This window comes from Thermobia domestica, chromosome 18 (genome assembly GCF_964235325.1).
Source record: "Thermobia domestica chromosome 18, izTheDome1.hap1.1, whole genome shotgun sequence".
Taxonomy (NCBI): Eukaryota; Metazoa; Arthropoda; class Insecta; order Zygentoma; family Lepismatidae; genus Thermobia; species Thermobia domestica.
This window is the reverse complement of record NC_137471.1, coordinates 99,285,805-99,311,177: the sequence shown is the minus strand read 5'-3', so window position 1 is coordinate 99,311,177 and position 25,373 is coordinate 99,285,805. Positions and strand designations below refer to the sequence as shown.

The 25,373-nt window shown below is 36.3% G+C and overlaps 1 protein-coding gene across 2 annotated transcripts in view; it reads left to right on the top strand.

Annotated features, from left to right (window-relative positions):
* Nucleotides 1-25,373, top strand: part of LOC145675453 (serine-enriched protein) — a 765,040-nt gene that overhangs the window by 711,043 nt on the left and 28,624 nt on the right. For both annotated transcript variants that reach the window (XM_081745877.1, XM_081745876.1), the window contains exon 8: nt 4,583-4,735. In XM_081745877.1, coding sequence (XP_081602003.1) covers nt 4,583-4,735 — 153 coding nt within the window. The remainder of the gene's footprint in view (nt 1-4,582; nt 4,736-25,373) is intronic.

Below are 25,373 nucleotides of genomic sequence, written 5' to 3'. Positions count from 1 at the left end.
CACTTCTCGAAGATATTTTAATTCACGGAGACATTATACACGAATACTGCCGGGTCCTTGCGCCTTCGCCCTACTCACATGTTTTCGCTCCTTCAGGTTAGCAAGTACAGGTTCAGTGGGTTTAATGCAAATCCCAGGTGCAGACATGCCTAGTGAAAGTAGAAAGTAGATAATAGAATACGTGTTTGAGTCGATTTTGCGCAAAAGACTGTATATATACGTATATTGGTATTGTGTTTATTACGTTATTAATATACGTGAGGGTTTGAGATGATCAAATTCTGAATGTGGAAGAAATTGTGGAACTTACGATCTCTAACACTTCCGACTGCCCGCCAGAACATTCCATGTTCACTATTGTAAAGTCTTACCATTGCCTGCTTTGAAATCACCTTGAAATCAGAGCATATCTGAGAATTCTGTTGAGAGCATGTTTAGGAATTGTACCGTGTAGAAAATTCCTTGTACAGCCATTACACATTGATTAAATATGTATTTCTGGATGGTGAATGTATGAATTCCTTTACCCTGATATGGACTACTACTCCACTGTTTCTCGAATTCGAAATAGTACGAGTTGAAGTTTAACCTTTCCACAAATTTTGGAGTTCTAGCTCTTAAAATATGTGCATTCCACCTCTTGTCCATATGAACTTATGTTATTTTGATGTGAGGAATCGCCTTTTACAGTTCGTCGGTATAGTTCATTAACATCCTATATGTATACAAAATATATAAGAAAGATATAAACAGTGTGATTCATGAAATCCGTAGCGCCCTTAACGCAGCTACTAGTTCACAGATACTTTTGAAAGAAAAAAGAGTTAATACAGAAGTGCATGTGCCGAATCACGTGGTGATGCTTCTAAAATCAATGGCGACTCGGGAATACATCTATGGGGGGAGGTTACTTCAAAATTTTAAATTTGCCGGGATTGATTTTGCCTCCATTGAAACAATTGCTAAATTTTAAACAACTTTGAAAGGATATATTTGGCATCTCTCTTACCATTTGGTAGCTACACGAGCTCATTAGTAGGTCAATGCGAGGGTTCCCGCAAGCTGCAACTCAAAAGGAATAGTAAATAATTGTTTGGAACTAAAGCGAAGTATGAAAGTCCATATGCGAAAACAAATTGTTCAATTTTCGAAAACAGTGGCGTCTCGAGAGTACCTCTGTTGAGGGACGGCCATCTTCAAAATATCAAATAGAAACAGGGGTCGATTTTCCTTACGTTGAAAGAAGGGCTAAATATTGAACCACGTTTATAGGCAATATTTCATGACAGTTGATACCGTATGGTTGCTACAGAAGCTCAGTTGTTGGAGAAAGGAAGATGATGAGATTTAATGAGAGCAAAAGAATAGCTCAGTTCATATTGACATCGAGATACATGGCAAGTAGAACTTGAGTAAATGGATGACAAAAGTAAATTCGGAGACAGCATCGGCTGTTAAACCTTGGCAGGATGTTATGAAATGGAAGAGAAATGCACAAGATGACCCATTTGTTGGTGAAGTACAGAACTCCTAAATGACGGAGTTAAATATGAGGGACGAAAGCATCCAAGGCCTGAATTTCGCAACTATCATGCCAGATTTGGTCTCAATGAAAGAAAACCCAGGAGAGCTACCTCGTCGCGTTTGGGTTTCATCGATCCCAACGGGTCACCATTCCGAGTGATATTTGTGCAGGGGTTTTCGCGGTCACACCAGACAAATGCTGGGACGGTACCTTGAAATTATGACCTGGCGAACACTTCCGACTCCTTTTCCGTAGAAAATTGTCCCCTAAGCTAAAGATAACCTAGAACCTCCAATTAAGTCGACACTTGACTTCTTCACAAATCGAAGAGCTTGTTGTGTGGTCCGCTTCGTCGTTGTTTCGAAGAACACACTCATAAAACTCCGTCAGTGATTGTGTGTTGGTACTATTCTGGATCCACTACACTTTTCAATACGCATTATCTGTGACATCAGACATGCAATTTCTGTTATGCCATACAAAGGGAAGAAGGAGCGATGAAGCACCCAGAAAGTGGAACAGAGTCCTGGAGTGAATAACGTGTACAGAGAGTTTAAGTAGTCCTTGTACTGGACAAGTTGTCTTGAATTGAACTCAACTGCCCCTGTGTATTACAAGCTCGCGAAGTTACGTGGACTGCAGTTCCACATTGATTTAGAGTGCTTGTATTGTGTTGGTGGTTGAGTGATTGTAGTAGGAATTTCTGCAGTAAATAACATTCATGCCATATACGAATTTCGAGGCATTCCAAATGCTAATGATTTGAGGAACGGGAATATTATAGGGTTGCAACTTGATTATGCACAGCACGCTATCCAGATCGACAAACTATTTCCTAAAATCTTCTGTGTAGATTAGCAGCACGATTGTGGCAGAGATGAAACATTCGTCGAAGTTATGTCCAGAGAGGAGTCGTACAAAATAAAAAACGTTGTCATTGATGTACTTGCAGCTGTTGGCGGCAGATCCCACGAGAGCGTTGTGTCGGTCAAGGTAGTGTATTGCGTATTCTGTGGAAATATAATTTTCATCCGTACCGCCTCTCTTTCTCTGCATCAGGAACTAAGTGATGTTGACTACAATTTACGGTTTCTGTTCTTCAACTAGGTAGCCAACCAATTGCGAGAACATCCGAATTTTAGTCTTCATTTTATGGACTGATGGTGATGGCAACGTGAATCCCCACAATGTACATTACTGGTTAACGGAGAATCCGCACTGGATGCGAGAAGTCAATCGGCAACGACAATGGAGCATTAATGTGTGGGGCAGTATTCTAGAGACTCAGGTCATTAGACCATTTTTATGATCATTTAACAGGGGTATTTCCGCAACGCTGGATGGGGAGAGGTTCCAATCCACAGTTTCCTTCGAGGTCTCCCGACCTTGTATGAACTATTTTTTTACGTTCAAATTAAGGATCTTGTTCATGTCAATAGACCAACTACAATTCGCAACATGAAACAACGCATTACAACTACATTCTGGACCATCAACGTGACCGAGCTTGAAGCTGTTGCTTACAATTATATATAGCGAATAAATCGCTGAATTGCTGTTCGTAAACATTTCTTTAGTAAACATATTTGTGAAGCCAAAGGTGGATCGACTAAACTCCGCAGAAGGTAAGACGATTATTTAGTATTTACCCATCTTTCTAAAATTGCTTTACTGCGAATAATCAGGTTCACGCCGTCTTGTTTCGTTCAATCTTTGGCAACAGCAGATTCGTTAGTTTTTTCTTTGTTTCGTCCAGATATTCCTTACTTCGTTTTGTTCTATCTCATCATTTTTGCCTTTGCGCACCAACTAAGCTTCTGTAGGAGCCATACGGTATCAACTGTCATGAAGTATTGCCTGTGAAAGTGATTTAGTATTTAGTGCATCTTTCAACGCAAGCAAAATGGCCCCTGTTTCTATTTGATATTTTGAAGTTGGCCGCGCCCAATAGGCGCCACTGTTTTCGAACATTGCACATTTATTTCTAGATACGCAATTTTGTACTTCGCTTTAGTTCCAAACAATTATTTACTATTCCTTGTGAGTTGCAGCTTGCGAAAACTCTCATACTGACCTATTAATGAGCTCATGTAGCTACCAAACGTTAAGAAATACGGCAAAGTGTTTCCTCCCAAGGTTCAAAATGTAGCGATTGTTTCAATGGGGACAAAAATCAACCCTTGTTTTCATTTAAAATTTTGAAGTCGCCCCTACCCTCCGTAGATTTATCCCTAGATACCCCTGATTTTAAAAATATCACTTCGTGATTTGGCACATGCACTTTGGTACTAATACTTTTTGTTTCAAAGATTTATGTGCACTAGAAACTGTGTTAAGGCCCTGTTACGGATTTCTTGAATCACCTTATATATATACATATATATAACACCTTATATATATACATATATATAAGTATATGCGTTTGCACAATAATATATGCGTGTGTGATCGGCTTTTTTTTAATAAAAAGCCGAACGCTAGTGTTATCAGGGAAGAAAGTAGTGTCTTCAATCTGCCAATTTTAATGCAAGCTCGAGTGATAGTAGGTATAGCGGGTTAGTTACAATTAGAACTATTAAATTGATCCAAGCATTTATCTTAGTAATCTTCTTTTATTAATTTAAATTGTTGCTTTGGCAGATCTAATGCATTAAATGCCTTCTCAGTTCAGCAACTCCTACTTCAAGTCCTTTTCCTTTTCAATGCTACCGCAATACATTGTTATTTAGTGACTTAGTTTATTTTCAGTGTTGGATGTTTCATTTTTGTTCTTTGCTTTCAGAAATAAATATCTGTTTTCACCTTTTTGCAGGGGCGGATCCAGGACCGACTTCTGGGGGGGAGGGGCGGTTGGTTGTCATACTGCTATTTTTAAGGGTTCCAAACTTTTGGATGGGTTATATATATATATATATATATATATATATATATATATATATATATATATATAAAATAAGAAAGTTTTCTCTTCTGGGGAAGGGGCGATCGCCCCCCTGGATGCGCCCCTGCCTTTTTGTAACGTTCAACTTCTATTTTCAACTTTTTTGTAATTTACAGGAAAAGACTTCGTTTCAGCGAATCCTCAATAATTGGTACGGAGTATCAAAACAAGTATGGCGTCTCCTTTATCGAGCTTCAACACACGGATACTCAGCGGAAGCCTTCCATAGACACTGTGATGGTATTGCTCCCACATATGTTATTGTTATGGTATGTACTTTTAATGGTTGACTCTAGTCAGATATTAAATAGTTGCTAAAATTTAATGGAGACATGGCAGCAGTATATTGTACATGTCATAGGGTTCATTAAAAAAAAAAAAAAAAAACTTACTTTTACAGTATTACAAGAATGAAAAATTTCTGTTCTGCCAAATCGACAATAATACACATAAAATTTACTCTTTTAAGCGTAAACCTCTCATATGATTGCTAAATCGGTAACAGCCACTCTGACGAGAACACGCGTACGTCTATCCGGGGAACAATTAAGCAATCAATCAGATTGCCCATGTATGATGCATTTAAATGATTTATCTCTGATGCTCGTGGTTTGAGATTAATGTTCCTTGAATCAAAGACACGAAGCATTTGTGCTGCAAGACTAGGTAGTAAACGTTTCCGATTACAAAGCAAGCCGGTGGTAAATGCGAGAAACTATAATATCTAAAAATTGTAGAAAGATTATAGTTTCAATTTAAAATTGATTATGTATTCATTAGAGATTCAAGTTTTTTTTTTTTTTTTTTTTTTTTTTTTTTTTTTTTTTTTTTTTTTAGGGAAAAGAAACGAAGCTTTTCCCACCTCTTTTCGGCTTGGAAAACTTGGACTTCAAAAAAAAAGTAAATTTTAGCGGAGAGATAACAGTACGCTCAGTTTTTCCATTGTAATTCGAAAAAAAAAAAACATTTAATCACTGCTTTCTGTAGAGAGAATTCCGAAAAAATCAGTAATCATAGAAAATCAGTCATTCGACACGAAACAAGATGCAAATCGGTGGATACAATGGGTTTTCTAATTCTAACAAATTATTTATGGAACTACTAGAATAACGGAGTTACTAGGCAAAATTGCTTTAGTAAAAAAAAGTTGTTTAGTGTTAGCAGTAACTATTCTGACAATATAATAGATTTCATGGAACAAAATTATCATTTATAATTTATAAATAAACCAATACTTCATTATAACTATATAGAACAGTTATTGAGATCACTAAATTTCGAGGGGAAGAACGCATAAAACTCTATTCACAAATTTGTTACTTTAAAAATTTTGACACGATACAACAATAAAGAAAGAAGGAAGGAAGTGAATAATTATGTTAAACTAACATCATACTCAAAATAGCCGCTTATGACTTCAATTTTGTAAATTAAACTGTCTGAAGCTCAGGATAAAATGTATACTGAACGGAGAACGAGATGGAAGCAAGATTTTGTGCCAAAAGAAATATATCACTTTCAGACACTTGATACAATGGTTAGGTAATCAGAACGACACTTAAGATATTGTGGGTTGCAAAACTTGCTGGTAACAACTCGAATGCCAGTTTAAAAACCAATCAAGACAAACAGATCCGAATTGAATGTAGAACTCATATACTGAATGTTGTAAACTCACTTTCTATGAAGAACGGGCCCTACAGCTTAGAGTGGGTCGGTTTGCAATCGTCATTGTCCTCCCCTTAAAATTAAACCTATGACCCGTGATTACAAAGGCGACGAATCTACTGACTTACCCACGAAGGACACCTACGTCGGACACAGAAAATACGTTATACTAATCTTGCATACTTGAAAATATTTTATGAGCACTAGAGAAGAACAAAAAGGTACGCAACTGCACAAGTAAAATCACTGTATAGACTTACACTATTAGTGAAATAAATGCATAATTTCAAGAGTATAAAGCACAAAATATATAATTTAGTCCGTTAGTTAACTGAGTCAGAAGTACAGTGAGTCAATTTAATTTACGTATTAACTAGGTACTTTTCCTATAGTCCAAAAATTCGTTCTTCATTGTTTCTTTTAGCAAATTTTGATTTTAAATAAACAACGCACTTACTTTCCTCAACCGTAAGTCTAAACTCGAAATTTGATGATCAATAACTCGGGAATTAAAGATCTCCACTTGACCAAATTTGAAATATTATAATAAACACCGGTGCTTCACGTTGGTGCAAAGCTGCAAGGGTGCCTCCATCCTTTTTTTTTTTCTTATTCCCAGCATACCGTTCGCTAGGCTGGCGTGCCATTCCCATCTAATAATAATTCTAGGATACCACCAAAAAATAACAAAGAAGCATAAGCTTTGTCGAGGTTTTATATATTTTATACAACTTACATACACACACACACACACACACATATATATATATATATATATATATATATATATATATATATATATATATATATATATATAATATGAAACCTTTCCTAAATACATGCAAATTACAATTATTACACATTCAAAATTGATAACAGTTTAGAGTATTTTGAATTTTGATAGTCTTATTCTGGGGGTGCGATATATGAACCAAACGTGTTTCTCGTAGAGCAGATAAAAAAAATCAATTATACATAATTTCATTGATTTTTTCTGAATTTTACATTTCTATTTTGTTTTTATTAGTTATCAATTTTTGATTAAGTACATTAGCTTTTCATAATACCCGATTAATTTCCAGTGACCTTAATTTTATCCATTAAACTTGACATGAATTTTCACGACTCTAGACAATTCTCATTAGATAATAGTGAAAATTGCCAATTTTAATTTTAATCGATTACTTTTGATCAATTTCAGCTTTAGTCGTTACTTTTCTGTGATAATAATTTTAAATGTAAGCAGCCATTTTTCTCTTTACCTTAATTTTCAGTTTTAATCCGTTAAATTTTTCATTAATCCTTTTAAACTATGGAATTAAGTCACACATTCCGCCCGCCCCTGGATCTTCGCTCAAGAAAATGACTAGTGTTCGTACAGTCATAACGTCAGTAACCTGTTCTTCGACCTTATCTGGACGCTTTTCGAGATCCTATCTTCCACCAAGATAAGGTTCTTATACAGCTAAAACCACTGTGCTTAACTCTGTGTATATCTTCTGCGTTCGTTCAGCATCTGTGCGACTGACGACTTGCCCGAACAGCTTCTTGTGTAGCCATTTGGAGTGGATAAATGTGCTATTACAGGGTTCACGCTGTCCTTGAAAGTCAAGGAAATTAAAATTAGAAAAAGTCACGTAAATGTTTTAAAATATGCCGAAAGCCAGATAAATCTCATACATTTCACAGAAGAGACATGGAATTTCTTTTCAGATGTGCTCACAGAAGATACGAAGAACGCCTTAAAGAACCGTGAGAGAGTCAAAAAGATTATAAGAGATAGGGTGAAAGAAGAAAATTATCTTCAGAAATTAAAAAAAAAAAAAAAAAAAAAAAAGCCGAAATGTGTTTAAACTTCAAGCTTTGAAAGAAAAAGAACAAATGAAATCAAAAGTTCAAATGCTGTAGAAAAAAATACAAGTTAACTTTGTTGGTTGTATATAATCAAAGAGACAGATTAGGTAGGCCAAATTATGACATATATTTACTTGTTTTATGTCGATGGGTGTGCTCAGAGTGCTGAAATATTAAAGAAATCGTTGGTATATAATTATTGCTTTGGTGCTATTGTTCTTATTGTATTCAGAATTTCGTTCATAATAAGTATTTATAGGAAGAAAATATCCTTATACTGTATATTAAAAATATGGAGAGCGTTGGACTATAGGAGAGAGCTATGGAAAGTGTGTAGACCTAACGATAAATGATAATGTTGGTAGCGTAGCAAGTCACTTAGTTATGGAAATTCAGGGAAATTAATACTAGAATTTCAATGTGAACCCTGTATTAAGTTGGGGAATGTTCTTTAACACTTGTAAAACACGTTTGAAATGTTGCGATCACTACCACTAACTATTTCCTTCTTCATGTGCAACAACTTTGGAGCTCAAAATCGGTTAATTCCTGCTGGTTTATTTACAGTTTCCAGTATTGCAAATGCATTTAAGTAGTTAGGAACAAAGGAATCCTGAAACGGGAATGAAAGATGAATTGGCATAAGTCATGCAGGAAATAGTGAAATATATGATAATAAAGCAGTGAATCTTCTTTTGTTTATATCCGGATTTTCGGTAAATATTAGGTTTTACCTTTAGCAAGGGACAAACTTTCGGTCAAGAACGAGATTCTGTCTTGCTACATTTGTGTAGTGTAAATTTTTCCTCGATCACCATCAACTTTGTCCAAGTTTTTCTTCTAAAATTCGACACAAGTAATAAAAGCAGGCTAAAAATGTGATGAACCTGAGCACAGAACAACCCACTATTGAAAATAAATAGAAAAACTCGGTGCTGTACCAAAGAAAAAAATGTAACCATCAGGATGGGTGACAGGAATTTTGGAAAAAAAAAAAAAGGAAACAATAGGAATGTTACAATGTGGAATCTTGTTTTTCGCCAAATTTTCGTCCCTTGTCAAAGGTAGTATCTAATGATTTCCAAAAGTTTGGTATAAATAGAAAATATACTAAGGTAAATATTTTATTGGCTAGAAAAACAGAAATTAGTGGAAAAATGAGACTAATTGGTGCGGTGGATCACTAAGAGTGGTGGAGAACAAAGAAGTATAAATAAAGAGAAAAGGTTAAACATTAAAAAGAGAAAAGAATTAAAAGAAAGAAAGAATATGAAACAAATTAACAACAAACTCTCTTCACTTCGGTCCAAGAGAAAGTCATCGTGTGGCCTTACCTTTTCCACTTAATTCTGAATGAATCAAGCTAAACTCCATACCTTCTTCCCTTCCAGAAATTCTTTCCACTTTTTCTGTAAAGCCTCTCTCCCTTTTTAACAGCTATCCTCTGGAAATATGCACATATTTTACTAAGAAACAACTTATCGACACCCCATTTCTCAAATACCCTCGAAGTCCACCATTAGATAACGGCTGCCAATCCAGGACAATCTCGACGCTGAGTTGTGATCACACCATCGTCATCCGTCACACAATTAAGGCCTCCATCACAGTGGTAATAAATTACTCATACTGCCGGTCTAAATCTCTACAGCAGCTTTACAGATCTATAGAAATCAGCCAACTATATATGGTCTACTCGAAGACCTATGCCAGTTCATCATCTTGCTCCTTACTTTAGTAACAATCAGCTTTTAAATTTTGTCTTTCCCCAAAAATCTACGAAGAGGACAAGTCATGAAGACCGATGAAGGCTCATCGAACATACATCCTCTGCTTCTTCGACTACCACCTCCAATCTGACCTCCAAGAGTAGTAATAAAATAGCGGTTCTGCGCCACTGACCCTCGACCCACTTTCTCAGTCCCGCCTGAAGCAGACGAGTTTCCCAGTGCCGCCTGACACACTATGCCGGGGGACATATGGGGGATACGAGAAATCGAGCATCGTGAACCGTCAACCCACGGTCTTTTACGACCTCCATTTTAGGGGTGAATTTGTTCCCTTTTATGACCACATTTTAAGGGGTGTATTCGTTCTCTTTTACGAGCACATTTTAGGGGGTGAACTCGTTTCCTTTTATGAGCATATTTTTCAACCCCTACGAACACATAGCAGAACATCAGACTACGTAACATAACGAACATACAGCAGAGCAGATTGAACTCGTTCCCTTTTATGAACACTTTTTCAAGGGTGTATTCATTCCCTTTTATGAGCATATTTTTAAGGGTGTACTCGTTCTCTTTTATGAGCATATTTTTCAACCCCTATTTTAACATAGGAGATAACACATAAGATTACGAACACATAGAAGAGAAGATAACACATAACACTACGTAACACACAGCAGAACAGATAACACATAAGAGTACGTAACATAACAAGGGTGTACTCGTTTTCAACCCCTATTTTAACATAGGAGATAACACAAGATTACGAACACATAGCAAAGCAGATAACACACAAGACTACGTAACACACAGCAGAACAGATAACACATAAGAGTACGTAACATAACATGGGTGTACTCGTTTTCAACCCCTATTTTAACATATGAGATAACACATAAGATTACCAACACATAGCAAAGCAGATAACACACAAAACTACGTAACACACAGCAGAACAGATAACACATAAGAGTACGTAACATGACAAGGGTGTACTCGTTCTCTTTTATGAGCATATTTTTCAACCTCTATTTTAACATAGGAGATAACACATAAGATTACGAACACATAGAAGAGCTGATAACACATAGCACTATTTTAACATAGCAGAACATAAGACTACGTAACATAGCAAGGGTGGACTCGTTCTCTTTTATGAGCATATTTTTCAACCCTTATTTTAACATAGCATAAGACTACGAACACATAGCAGAGGTATATTCGTTTTCAACCCCTTAGCATAAGACTATGTAACATAGCAGTTACGAACACATAGTAGAGCAGATAATAAACACAACCACCTCCATTTTAGGAGTGAATTCATTCCCTTTTATGAGCATATTTTCCAACCCCTATTTCAACATGACAGAGACTACGAAACATGGCGGACATAGCACAGGGGGTGTATTCATTTTCTCCACCCCTAATTGAACATAGCAGAAATTACACTGAGACTACGTAATACACAACCACCTCCATTTTAGGGGTGGACTCGTTCTCTTTTATAATTACTTTTCCAACCCCTATTTTACCATAGCAGAAATTACATAAAAAAATTTTTTCAACCCGTATTTTAAGACAATGAATACCTATGTAACATAGCGATTCGATACGCTCTTTGAACCGATTTGGATGAAACTCGGCATATGGGGGTTTTCGACCATGCCGAGTACGAATATCATACATTTAGCAATAGGTCATCAGGTACTACATGTCCCAAAATTAGTGGTCATCGAGGTCAAAGGTCAAAACTCGAAAACGAAGTAACGTATTGAGGTGGTGTTTCCAAATCTAGTAATAGGTCATCAACTAGTGCAAGTTCCAAAATTAGTGGTCATCGAGGTCAAAGGTCAAAACTCGAAAACGAAGCAACGTATTGAGGTGCTGTTTCCACATTTAGTAATTGCTCATCAGGTGCTACAAGTTCCAAAATAATGACCATCGAGGTCAAAGGTCAAAATACTTAAAACCTAATAACTCGAAAACGGAGCCAAATATCGAAGTGGTGTTTCCACATTTAGCAAGAGGTCATCAACTACTACAAGTTTCAAAATAATGGTCATCGAGGTCAAAGGTCAAAATACTTAAAACCAAATAACTCTTAAATGAATCGACATACTGAGGTGCTGTTTCCACATTTAGCAAGAGGTCATCAACTACTACAAGTTCCAAAATAGTGACCATCGAGGTCAAAGGTCAAAATACTTAAAACCTAATAACTCAGAAACGAAGCAACGTATTGAGGTGCTGTTTCCAAATCTAGTAATAGGTCATCAACTAGTACATGTTAAGAAAAGTACTGACCATCGAGGTCAAAGGTCAATCTCGTAAATGAAACCACATATTTAGATAACGTTTCCTCATTTAGTAAATTTGTGTGATCTATTCAATTTTGTACAAAGCAGAAAAAAAGTGAAGAAGGAATAAATTTGAGAACACAATTTTAACTAGCGCAGAATTTCTGTACCTTTTTGGGCTATTCAAATGAAAGCAAAAATATGTCATATTAACTAGCTGAGAATTATTTAAGCAAAACGAAGAAAGCGAACATGGACCATTTTACTCAAATTTGGATGGAGTATTTATATTTGTATGAACCAGAAAAAAAATGAAGAAGGTCCATTTTAACTAGTTCAATATTTCTGTACAATTTTGTACTACCCAAATTTTATTTTTGTACCAATCAGAAGAAAAGCAAAGATATGCCATTCTCAGACTTTTATACCATTTTGTACTAATCCAATAAACGAAGGAATACCAACCAGAAAAAAAAGAAGTGAAGATCAGGTGGATTATTTTCTTTTGTACCAACTGGAAAAGAGAAGAAGAGCTATTTTAAATAGCTCATTATGTACTGTTTAAACAAACGAAAATTGAGCTTTCTGTAAATTTTTGAACTACTGAAATGTTCTATTTTTGTATCAATTAGAAAAAACCGAAGAAGGGCCATTTTAACAAGTTCATAATTTCGATGTTCTACTTTTTATACCAACGAGAAAAAATGAACTAGCTGAATATACGAAATAATAAATTTAAGTGACCTATTCAATTTTGTACCCATGAGAAATGCCATTTTAACTGGCTCAGAAAAAGGCGAAGAAGGACTATTTTATATAATTTTACTACTCAAATAAACAGTGAAGTATTTAGTTTTGTACCACCGAGAAAAAAAAAGAAATTGCACCATTTTGGAGTATTCAAATAAACAAAGGACTTATAATTTGTCAACTCTAAAAAGGACCATTTTAACTAGCTGAGTATTTTATACCATTTGTTATTATTTCAACAAACAAAGGAAAAAGCAAAAAAGGACCATTTTATATCATTTTAAACTAATCTAATAAACAAAGGCATAAATATGAGTGAGCTATTTTTGTAGCAAACAGAGGATCATTTTATACCATTTTGTACTACTCAAATAAACGAAAGAACAAAATTGTACTCACCAGAAAAAGCGAAGAAGGTTCAATTTAACTAACTCAAAATTTATATACCTTTGTACTAGCCCAACGAACGAAAGAACAAATTTGGTTGTTCTACTTTTTATACCAAACAAAGAAGAATCATTTTAGCTAGCTGAGTATTTTATACCATTTTGTACTGCTCAAATAAACGAAAGAAAAAACGAAAAAAGACCAATTTAACTAGCTCAGAATTTATATACGTTTTGTACTACTCCAATAAACGAAGGAATAGAGTATTTAGTTTTGTACCAAGCAAAATAAGAAAAAGAAGTGAAGAAGGAATAAAATTTAGATGGACTATTTTCTTATGTACCAACAAAAATGGAGCAAATTTGAGTGGCATACATACTTTTGTACCAACGACAAAAGAAGAAACCGAAGGAGGAATAAATTTTGGTAACCTATTCAGTTTTGTACTAAGCAGAAAAAATTGAAGAATGAATAAAATTTGCACAAAAAAGCGAAGAAGGTAAAATTTAAATAGCTCAGTATTTATGTACATTTTGTACTACTAAAATAAACGAAGGAATAAAATTGGATGTTCTACTTTTTATACTAATCAGAAGAAAACGGAGAAGGGTCAGTTTATTTAATTTTGTAGTACTCAAATATACAAAGGTATAAATCTGTGTGACCCATTGAGTTTTGTACTAAGCAGAAAATTTGTTGGCTCAAATAAAGAAACCTATTCAGATTTGCCGTCTTATTAAAAAGCGAATAAATTTCTGTTCTACCTTTTGTGCTCTACAAATAAACGAAGGAAAAGCAAAGAGAGACCATTTTTAACTAGCTTAGAATTTATGTGCCTTTTGTAACGAAGAAACAAATTTGAGTGGTCATTTTAACTAATCCTGCTGCGAGTAGATCAACAGTATGGCATTAACGTAAAACGAAAGAAAAGGAATTGCGACTTAATAGCCTAAATAATTCATTTTCGAATACATACGGATGAGAGCAGACTTAAGAGGACCAAGCATTATTTTAAACTCGTATTCTAGCCAACAATTAGAAACCCACTAGTAGGGCATCGATTCATCGTTTGCAGTAAACCTGTTATGCTTTGGAAAACAAAATCCATATTGGAGTATAACTTACTCTTATGACCACCTTTTATACAACAAACAAGCTTCTTAGCCTCACTGTAAAACTGGCCTTTTTTCGGTATCTCCTGATACCTATCTGTTGGACCTCGCAGTATTTGGAAACTTTGTGAAAAAGAATAAATGTTTTTTTCTCACAATAAAGATATACAAGGTCTGTATGATAAGTAATGAGACTCGCCGCGCCGCGGCGCGCGTGTCGCTGGAGCGGGTTTGTCGGTGATGGAGGATGTAGGGGGGGGTCCGAGCAAAGCAACGCACCGCGCGTCAGTTGGCTCCGAGCCTTAGTGGAGCGCGGACAAGCCTTGGACAAAGCCCTTGTGAACATTCTTGTCACGGCGGAAAATCAACAAACATGGAGGGTTCCATCGAACAGCGTTATGCGATCAAATTTTGCGTTCGCCTGGGGAAAACGGCTACTCAGACGCTTTCTCTCATCACGGAGGCCTACAAAGAGGAAGCCCTATCCAAAGCCCAGGTGTTTCGTTGGCACAGTGCGTTCCGGAACGGCCGGGAAAGCGTTGAGGATCTGGAGAGGGCTGGACGCCCGACAACAGTGACTACGGACGAAACTGTGGCAAAAGTGAGGGATCTCCTGAACTCAGACCGTCGATTATCGTTGAGATTGATTGCTGATGAACTCGATATGAACCACACAACAGTGCACAAGATTGTGACGGAACAATTGGGAATGAGAAAAATCTGTGCGAAACTGGTGCCGCGAGTGTTGACTGACGAACAAAAAGAAACGACGTGTTGATTGTTGTCAGGAACTGTTGAACCTCATGAACAGTGACCCTAACTTTGAAGATGACGTCATAACAGGTGACGAGTCGTGGGTGTTCCAGTACGACCCTGAAACGAAACGTCAAAGCGCGGAGTGGCACACTCCTGCGTCCCCGCGCCCCAAGAAGGCCAGAATGTCGAAGTCAAAGGTGAAAACAATGTTGATTGTTTTTTTTGACAATGTGGGGGTGGTCCACAAGGAGTTTGTACCCCAAGGACAAGCCGTCAACGCCGCCTTCTACAAACAAGTCCTTGAGAGACTGCACAGGAGCGTCAAGCGGAAAAGACCGGCGATCGCTAGCCGGTGGAAGTTGCATCACGACAATGCCCCTGCCCACACCGCCTTCTTAGTGACCTCCTTTTTGACCCGGATTGGGGTGGAAGTCCTTTCACAACCACCCTACAGCCCAGATGTGAGCCCGGCCGACTTCTTCCTCTTCCCGAAGCTGAAGCCACGCTTGAAAGGAACCCGTTTTGCAGACGTCACAGCCATCCAAGCAGCCGTGACCACATTTCTAAAGGACATGCCGGCTGCTGACTTCCAGGGGGCGTTTGCAGCGTGGAAACATCGATTGCAGAAGTGCATCGACGCAAGAGGAGAGTACTTCGAAAGCTTTTAAGTCCCTGTACAGATCAGATCAATAAAACAATGTTTCCAGACCTGGTCTCATTACTTATCATACAAACCCTGTACATACAGAATAATCCATTATGGCAAAAAAAGTGACATAAAAGGGCTATATTAAACACCAGTAAATACTACTTTCTCCTTATGCTTATTTGAAGTAGACTTAAGAGAATTTAGGTGGTATTACATTATACTTCGATTACAAGAACGATACATTGTGTAAGAATTTCCAATTAATAGCGGTATTGCACTGTACTTATAAAAAAATAGTCTGTAGTAGTGCAGTTTATTTTTTCGATTGAGAGTAGGTTTTACAAGAACATTAAAACTTTTTAAATAGGTTACATTGCACAAGAGTTTTAAAGGTGTATTGTAGTGTACAATTTCTAGTCTACCAACAATAATGATCTATGAGAAAATTATTAGGTAAAGATAAAACTTACCTGATAACAATTTGCTAGTGGTGAACCAATTACACCACCGTTCTGCAACAATGTACTTGGGAATTATGTTGCGAAGGACAAAGAGTTAAGAAGGAAGCTTGTAGTTCTTTTAACACATTTATACCATCTACTTTCTCAGATTTAAGGCTAAATTAAATGGGAAAGAGGTGTACAACAAATTGTGCAAAAGTATTTGGGAGATATAAGTAAGAAGTACTAGGATGGAATTAGCAGATGTACCAATAGAAAAATTTCAGAACATCTACAAACAGAACATTACACGTGATTTTGCAGGTATTTTAATTTTTGAATGGAAGGACAAGCCTATTAACACTATTTGGAACAACGATGATTCCGTGGGTGTAAATTGTCTTAGATAGAATACAGGTAATTCTTCCATTAAAATTTACAACAAATTTATTTGCCAAATTTAGTTCATTTTGTTCAGACAAGCGTTTACAGGGTATTACGAGATTGGAAGCAATTATCTTTAACTACTATACTGATGAGTGGATCCAATTTTACACACCAAAGAATATTTTACAGATGCTTATTGAGGTTCCGATTTCTAAGATGGGGATAAAGTTAACAGATGCTTATTGAGATAATTTCCAAGTATCGAATTTCTATCCAGCAGGGTAATACAAATATTAATCTTGCTGCTCTTGGTCTAAAATGCATACCAAAGACCGTAGAAAAAAGAATTTGTTTTCTAATTTCTGGAGTGAGGCTAAGAAGCTTGTTTGTTGTATAAAAGGTGGTCATAAGAGTAAGTTATACTCCAATATGGATTTTGCTTTCCAAAGCATAACAGGTTTACTGCAAACGATGAATCGATGCCCTACTAGTGGGTTTCTAATTGTTGGCTAGAATACGAGTTTAAAATAATGCTTGGTCCTCTTAAGTCTGCTCTCATCCGTATGTATTCGAAAATGAATTATTTAGGCTATTAAGTCGCAATTCCTTTTCTTTCGTTTTACGTTAATGCCATACTGTTGATCTACTCGCAGCAGGATTAGTTAAAATGACCACTCAAATTTGTTTCTTCGTTACAAAAGGCACATAAATTCTAAGCTAGTTAAAAATGGTCTCTCTTTGCTTTTCCTTCGTTTATTTGTAGAGCACAAAAGGTAGAACAGAAATTTATTCGCTTTTTAATAAGACGGCAAATCTGAATAGGTTTCTTTATTTGAGCCAACAAATTTTCTGCTTAGTACAAAACTCAATGGGTCACACAGATTTATACCTTTGTATATTTGAGTACTACAAAATTAAATAAACTGACCCTTCTCCGTTTTCTTCTGATTAGTATAAAAAGTAGAACATCCAATTTTATTCCTTCGTTTATTTTAGTAGTACAAAATGTACATAAATACTGAGCTATTTAAATTTTACCTTCTTCGCTTTTTTGTGCAAATTTTATTCATTCTTCAATTTTTTCTGCTTAGTACAAAACTGAATAGGTTACCAAAATTTATTCCTCCTTCGGTTTCTTCTTTTGTCGTTGGTACAAAAGTATGTATGCCACTCAAATTTGCTCCATTTTTGTTGGTACATAAGAAAATAGTCCATCTAAATTTTATTCCTTCTTCACTTCTTTTTCTTATTTTGCTTGGTACAAAACTAAATACTCTATTCCTTCGTTTATTGGAGTAGTACAAAACGTATATAAATTCTGAGCTAGTTAAATTGGTCTTTTTTCGTTTTTTCTTACGTTTATTTGAGCAGTACAAAATGGTATAAAATACTCAGCTAGCTAAAATAATTCTTCTTTGTTTGGTATAAAAAGTAGAACAACCAAATTTGTTCTTTCGTTCGTTGGGCTAGTACAAAGGTATATAAATTTTGAGTTAGTTAAATTGAACCTTCTTCGCTTTTTCTGGTGAGTACAATTTTGTTCTTTCGTTTATTTGAGTAGTACAAAATGGTATAAAATGATCCTCTGTTTGCTACAAAAATAGCTCACTCATATTTATGCCTTTGTTTATTAGATTAGTTTAAAATGATATAAAATGGTCCTTTTTTGCTTTTTCCTTTGTTTGTTGAAATAATAACAAATGGTATAAAATACTCAGCTAGTTAAAATGGTCCTTTTTAGAGTTGACACAAATTATAAGTCCTTTGTTTATTTGAATACTCCAAAATGGTGCAATTTCTTTTTTTTTCTCGGTGGTACAAAACTAAATACTTCACTGTTTATTTGAGTAGTAAAATTATATAAAATAGTCCTTCTTCGCCTTTTTCTGAGCCAGTTAAAATGGCATTTCTCATGGGTACAAAATTGAATAGGTCACTTAAATTTATTATTTCGTATATTCAGCTAGTTCATTTTTTCTCGTTGGTATAAAAAGTAGAACATCGAAATTATGAACTTGTTAAAATGGCCCTTCTTCGGTTTTTTCTAATTGATACAAAAATAGAACATTTCAGTAGTTCAAAAATTTACAGAAAGCTCAATTTTCGTTTGTTTAAACAGTACATAATGAGCTATTTAAAATAGCTCTTCTTCTCTTTTCCAGTTGGTACAAAAGAAAATAATCCACCTGATCTTCACTTCTTTTTTTTCTGGTTGGTATTCCTTCGTTTATTGGATTAGTACAAAATGGTATAAAAGTCTGAGAATGGCATATCTTTGCTTTTCTTCTGATTGGTACAAAAATAAAATTTGGGTAGTACAAAATTGTACAGAAATATTGAACTAGTTAAAATGGACCTTCTTCATTTTTTTCTGGTTCATACAAATATAAATACTCCATCCAAATTTGAGTAAAATGGTCCATGTTCGCTTTCTTCGTTTTGCTTAAATAATTCTCAGCTAGTTAATATGACATATTTTTGCTTTCATTTGAATAGCCCAAAAAGGTACAGAAATTCTGCGCTAGTTAAAATTGTGTTCTCAAATTTATTCCTTCTTCACTTTTTTTCTGCTTTGTACAAAATTGAATAGATCACACAAATTTACTAAATGAGGAAACGTTATCTAAATATGTGGTTTCATTTACGAGATTGACCTTTGACCTCGATGGTCAGTACTTTTCTTAACATGTACTAGTTGATGATGACCTATTACTAGATTTGGAAACAGCACCTCAATACGTTGCTTCGTTTCTGAGTTATTAGGTTTTAAGTATTTTGACCTTTGACCTCGATGGTCACTATTTTGGAACTTGTAGTAGTTGATGACCTCTTGCTAAATGTGGAAACAGCACCTCAGTATGTCGATTCATTTAAGAGTTATTTGGTTTTAAGTATTTTGACCTTTGACCTCGATGACCATTATTTTGAAACTTGTAGTAGTTGATGACCTCTTGCTAAATGTGGAAACACCACTTCGATATTTGGCTCCGTTTTCGAGTTATTAGGTTTTAAGTATTTTGACCTTTGACCTCGATGGTCATTATTTTGGAACTTGTAGCACCTGATGAGCAATTACTAAATGTGGAAACAGCACCTCAATACGTTGCTTCGTTTTCGAGTTTTGACCTTTGACCTCGATGACCACTAATTTTGGAACTTGCACTAGTTGATGACCTATTACTAGATTTGGAAACACCACCTCAATACGTTACTTCGTTTTCGAGTTTTGACCTTTGACCTCGATGACCACTAATTTTGGGACATGTAGTACCTGATGACCTATTGCTAAATGTATGATATTCGTACTCGGCATGGTCGAAAACCCCCATATGCCGAGTTTCATCCAAATCGGTTCAAAGAGCGTATCGAATCGCTATGTTACATAGGTATTCATTGTCTTAAAATACGGGTTGAAAAAATTTTTTTATGTAATTTCTGCTATGGTAAAATAGGGGTTGGAAAAGTAATTATAAAAGAGAACGAGTCCACCCCTAAAATGGAGGTGGTTGTGTATTACGTAGTCTCAGTGTAATTTCTGCTATGTTCAATTAGGGGTGGAGAAAATGAATACACCCCCTGTGCTATGTCCGCCATGTTTCGTAGTCTCTGTCATGTTGAAATAGGGGTTGGAAAATATGCTCATAAAAGGGAATGAATTCACTCCTAAAATGGAGGTGGTTGTGTTTATTATCTGCTCTACTATGTGTTCGTAACTGCTATGTTACATAGTCTTATGCTAAGGGGTTGAAAACGAATATACCTCTGCTATGTGTTCGTAGTCTTATGCTATGTTAAAATAAGGGTTGAAAAATATGCTCATAAAAGAGAACGAGTCCACCCTTGCTATGTTACGTAGTCTTATGTTCTGCTATGTTAAAATAGTGCTATGTGTTATCAGCTCTTCTATGTGTTCGTAATCTTATGTGTTATCTCCTATGTTAAAATAGGGGTTGAAAAATATGCTCATAAAAGAGAACGAGTACACCCTTGTTATGTTACGTACTCTTATGTGTTATCTGTTCTGCTGTGTGTTACGTAGTCTTGTGTGTTATCTGCTTTGCTATGTGTTGGTAATCTTATGTGTTATCTCATATGTTAAAATAGGGGTTGAAAACGAGTACACCCATGTTATGTTACGTACTCTTATGTGTTATCTGTTCTGCTGTGTGTTACGTAGTCTTGTGTGTTATCTGCTTTGCTATGTGTTCGTAATCTTGTGTTATCACCTATGTTAAAATAGGGGTTGAAAACGAGTACACCCTTGTTATGTTACGTACTCTTATGTGTTATCTGTTCTGCTGTGTGTTACGTAGTGTTATGTGTTATCTTCTCTTCTATGTGTTCGTAATCTTATGTGTTATCTCCTATGTTAAAATAGGGGTTGAAAAATATGCTCATAAAAGAGAACGAGTACACCCTTAAAAATATGCTCATAAAAGGGAATGAATACACCCTTGAAAAAGTGTTCATAAAAGGGAACGTGTTCAATCTGCTCTGCTGTATGTTCGTTATGTTACGTAGTCTGATGTTCTGCTATGTGTTCGTAGGGGTTGAAAAATATGCTCATAAAAGGAAACGAGTTCACCCCCTAAAATGTGCTCGTAAAAGAGAACGAATACACCCCCTAAAATGTGGTCATAAAAGGGAACAAATTCACCCCTAAAATGGAGGTCGTAAAAGACCGTGGGTTGACGGTTCACGATGCTCGATTTCTCGTATCCCCCATATGTCCCCCGGCATAGTGTGTCAGGCGGCACTGGGAAACTCGTTGTCTGCTTCAGGCGGGACTGAGAAAGTGGGTCGAGGGTCAGTGGCGCAGAACCGCTATTTTATTACTACTTCCAAGCTCTCCCATCATACTCAAAAACATAAATCACTTCCATCGTCGAACCTCGATCATGCACACGAGCACTAATCTAACTAGCCCAATTTGTCCTAACAGTGAACAATTTTACGTTTGGAAATAACCATTAGCTTCACATCAAGAGCACTCGCATGGCCTTTCATACGCCAATCTATTCATATGGCGCCTAGAATAACAAATATTCCACTCATCACCACTTTAACCTTTCCCCATAATTTGTCATAGACAACACACGGACAACCAGTCCTGAAATTATTTATACACTCCCTAAGCAATGTATAAATTAGGTAGATAGATGAATGAACGAGTGTTTGTTGATGATTAGTGATAATGATGGTTTAGCTTCGTATTACTCATAGACGTACTGACCTACCTACCTGCACATCCACCCAAAACTTATCTACACCTAATAACATGCATGTTTGCCTTCGGTGATGCCCGAAGTCACTTATGATTGCAGAAAATTTTCCCTCAAATACTTTCAATACATGAGAGTGAAAAATAATACTGTGAATATGTTAGTAACTCATATGTAGCGTGAAATAAAGAAATGGTTCCCAGGAGGAATTCCGTACTTCCACGGAGGAAATTTCCCACAGGCTACCCCCGGAAATCATCATTGTTCGTAATCCAAATTAAATTCCCTATGGAAGATTTTTAGTAGTTGACACAATAGTTTAAGACAAGTGCAATTTAATTGAGCAAATTTCTATTATACGAGGGCTATCCAGAAAGTAGATTACGTTTTCGTCTGTGTCCGCTAGGGGCGGGGCTAGCGCGGCCATCTTGGGGTCAGAGCGTTGCGCAGCTCAGTCGGCATCTAGCCGTGCTAGTGAGAGGTTCGTGCTGTGCTCCGTTAAGATACTGTGACGGTTTGAAATGTCTGCGTTAATTGAAAATCCCGCGAGCTGCGAGGTGCGTGCAGTAATAAGGTTTCTGACAGCAAAAAACTGTAAACCGATAGAAATCTATCGGCAGCTGTGTGAAGTGTATGGGGACAACATTATCACTGAAGGTGGAGTGCGACAGTGGGTCATAAGATTTAAAAATGGCCGAACCAATGTTCACGACGAAGATCGAAGTGGGAGACCCAGCAAAGTGACTGCCGAACTTGTCGAAAAAGTCGATGTTAAAGTCCGTGAAAATCGAAAGTTCACAATAACGGAACTTTCTTTGAGTTTTCCACAAATTTCGCGAAGTTTGTTGCACGAAATCATCAGCGAAAAGCTTGGTTACCACAAGTTTTGTGCAAGAAGAGGTAACGAAGTGGTTGAAGTCGCAGGCGGCCGAATTTTTCGACGAAGGAATTTCCAAGCTCGTACATCGCTACGATAAATGCCTTAATTTGAATGGTGACTATGTCGAAAAGTAGTATTTGTGTGTGGCTTTCATCTGTATATAATAAAATTTGTTTCCTATACTTTGTTGATTTTTTATTCCAAAACGTAATCTACTTTCTGGATAGCCCTCGTACTATGTAGAAACCAAAGAGCAACGTTTTTGGGAACTGATGCGACGACAATTTACCGATTCAAAATGATTACCTGGTGGTTCAAAGAGCTCGGGCTTCAGTGTCAGATGTATTTGTTGGAGCTTTTTGTGTATTTGTTCGATTGATAACTTGTTGTGGGATGTCTTTCAGATAGTTTAGAGGAAATTGAATATTCTTTTCGAATAGATTCCTTAATTTTGCCAGTGTTAGTACTACGTGTTGATGTGACTGTTATATTTCCATTATGAGTCTTAATACCATCCAATATTCTTATTAACTAATATTTTTTATATATAGATATAATTCAAGCACCTTTTTTTTGGCAATAAAATATATAGTTATATATTATTACAAGGGAACGTAAACCCCAATCACAAATATTTTGTATCGTATTTTCTCATTTTATTCTAATTTCATCGTAACTTATTTGACATTTATTTGTTAGATTAAATAATAAAACTTTTAATTAACAGACATTTTAATTTTGAAATAATATAAACTCATATTAGAGGAAAATTCCTATTGATACGTTTTAACATATTTGATCTAACTTGTGGTCTGACTTAGTTCCATTGCTAAGTACATCCAATGAAAATAAAAGTAAGTATGGTAATAACAAATAAGTGAGAACAAACGTAATAGTTCACTTTCTTATCTTGAAAACGTATGTCCTTTAATGAAAATAAAAGTAATTATGACAATAACAAATAAGTGAGGGCAAACGTAAGAGTTTGTTTTCTTATCTTGAAAACGTATGGAACAGAAAACAAAATCTTCAGTATTGATTCTTATTTTTATGTAAACATGGCTGTATTTCTATACACTTCAAATTCCTAAACAAGTGATCTCTGTATATGTAAACGAGGAATGTATTTATATTTGTAAATTTGTTGAGAGAGAAAGTACACCTCAAATTTCTGTGTTGTGCAATGTAACTCATCTTGTTGTGCGACTTACTACGAAAAGAGAGATCACGACTTGTAGCAGAAAGCGGATAGTCGTATTTTCTATTTCTTCTCTGGAATTGAAATAGACATGTAGTTGGGTTACCAGAGCCCTGCACTGGCCGGGCGGGCCCATTTGGCCCGGCGGATTACCCAGCCCGGTCCGTTTCAAGTATATCAAACTGGATCGGGCCCTAACCGGGCCGGGCACATTCCGGGTCGGACATAAATGCTATAGGTCTGAACCAGGCCCGGGCCCGAACACTGTAAAAGACGGATCGGAAACTAATACTGTCAGCCTATGTTAATTGTAGTGTGTTTGAGAAACTGATTCTTTATTCAAGACTGTAAAGTACTGTACTACTACTATTATTATTACTGCTACTACTACTACTACTACTACTACTACTGTCACTACTACGACCACTGCTAATACTACTACAACTGCTACGACTTCGCGTCAGAGTTAACATGTCTGGTGGTACAGAATTTACCTTCTAAGTACAGAAAAAATCGGAGAAATTCTAGTTATTATTATGGCCGGTCTGCGTAAAATGTGAACCGATGCTTAATCTACGAAGGGCAGCGGTGGCTCAGTAGGTAAAGCACTCACATCTGATGCTGGAGGTCGTCAGATCGATCCCTGCTCGTACTATGTGAGCTTTGTCGTGGACAAACACCGTGTGCGTGGGAGTTTTCGGGGCGGTCCCATTTCCTCCCACTGTTTTTCATTCCACCAATTCATCCCATCATCCATTCGCCTGAGCCGTAGGTACCTTAAGAAGGTATGATAAAGTCAAGTTCTTGACCTACTAAGTAGAATTTGGTATTCTACCATTAGACCACGGAGGCCAAAACCGTGAACTGGCGTGTTTGTAAGATCAGCGCAATTTGTAGTAATGTTCAATTAGCAAGGCAGATACCAAATGGTGTTACATGTTCCTGTATTGTTTATAGTATGATGCTGCAAATACGATGATAAAATATAATGATCAAAGAAATCAGCAAGATGCCAGTGTCGATTAGGTGTTCCTGGAACAGTTGTAACACAATGACAAACATAACAAGAAAGTAAAAGAGCTTTGTGGTGGAATGTAAGGAAGTAAATCAAATAAAATCAACACATAACATTGTTGAATGAAATATACCACAAGCGTCTCTTGAGGGATAAATGTATAAATAGCAGCTACCGGAACTGCTTCTTAACGTCACATGTAATAGAAGGGATAGTTGATAGTAACAGAATAAAAATACAAATTCTCCTACGAAATTAATAGTACAGAATAAACATCGCTTTACTGCATGTCCTTGTACTCATCGAATAGCATGGAAATAGAGTCAACAGTCTCAGGCTTTAGAGCATTTCTCCATTGCTGAACTATATTGGCTGTAGTACGAAAAGCTCTTTCAGTAGAGGCACTAGAAGGAGGGATGGCCAGATACTGACGTACTAATTTTGGTAATATTTTCTCTTGTTGCTTCCACCATTGTAGTCTATATAGTTCTCTTGGACATGATGGCATGTTGAGGTAGATGTCTACTTCGTCAAATTCACCAGAAATTGAAGGTCCATCTTT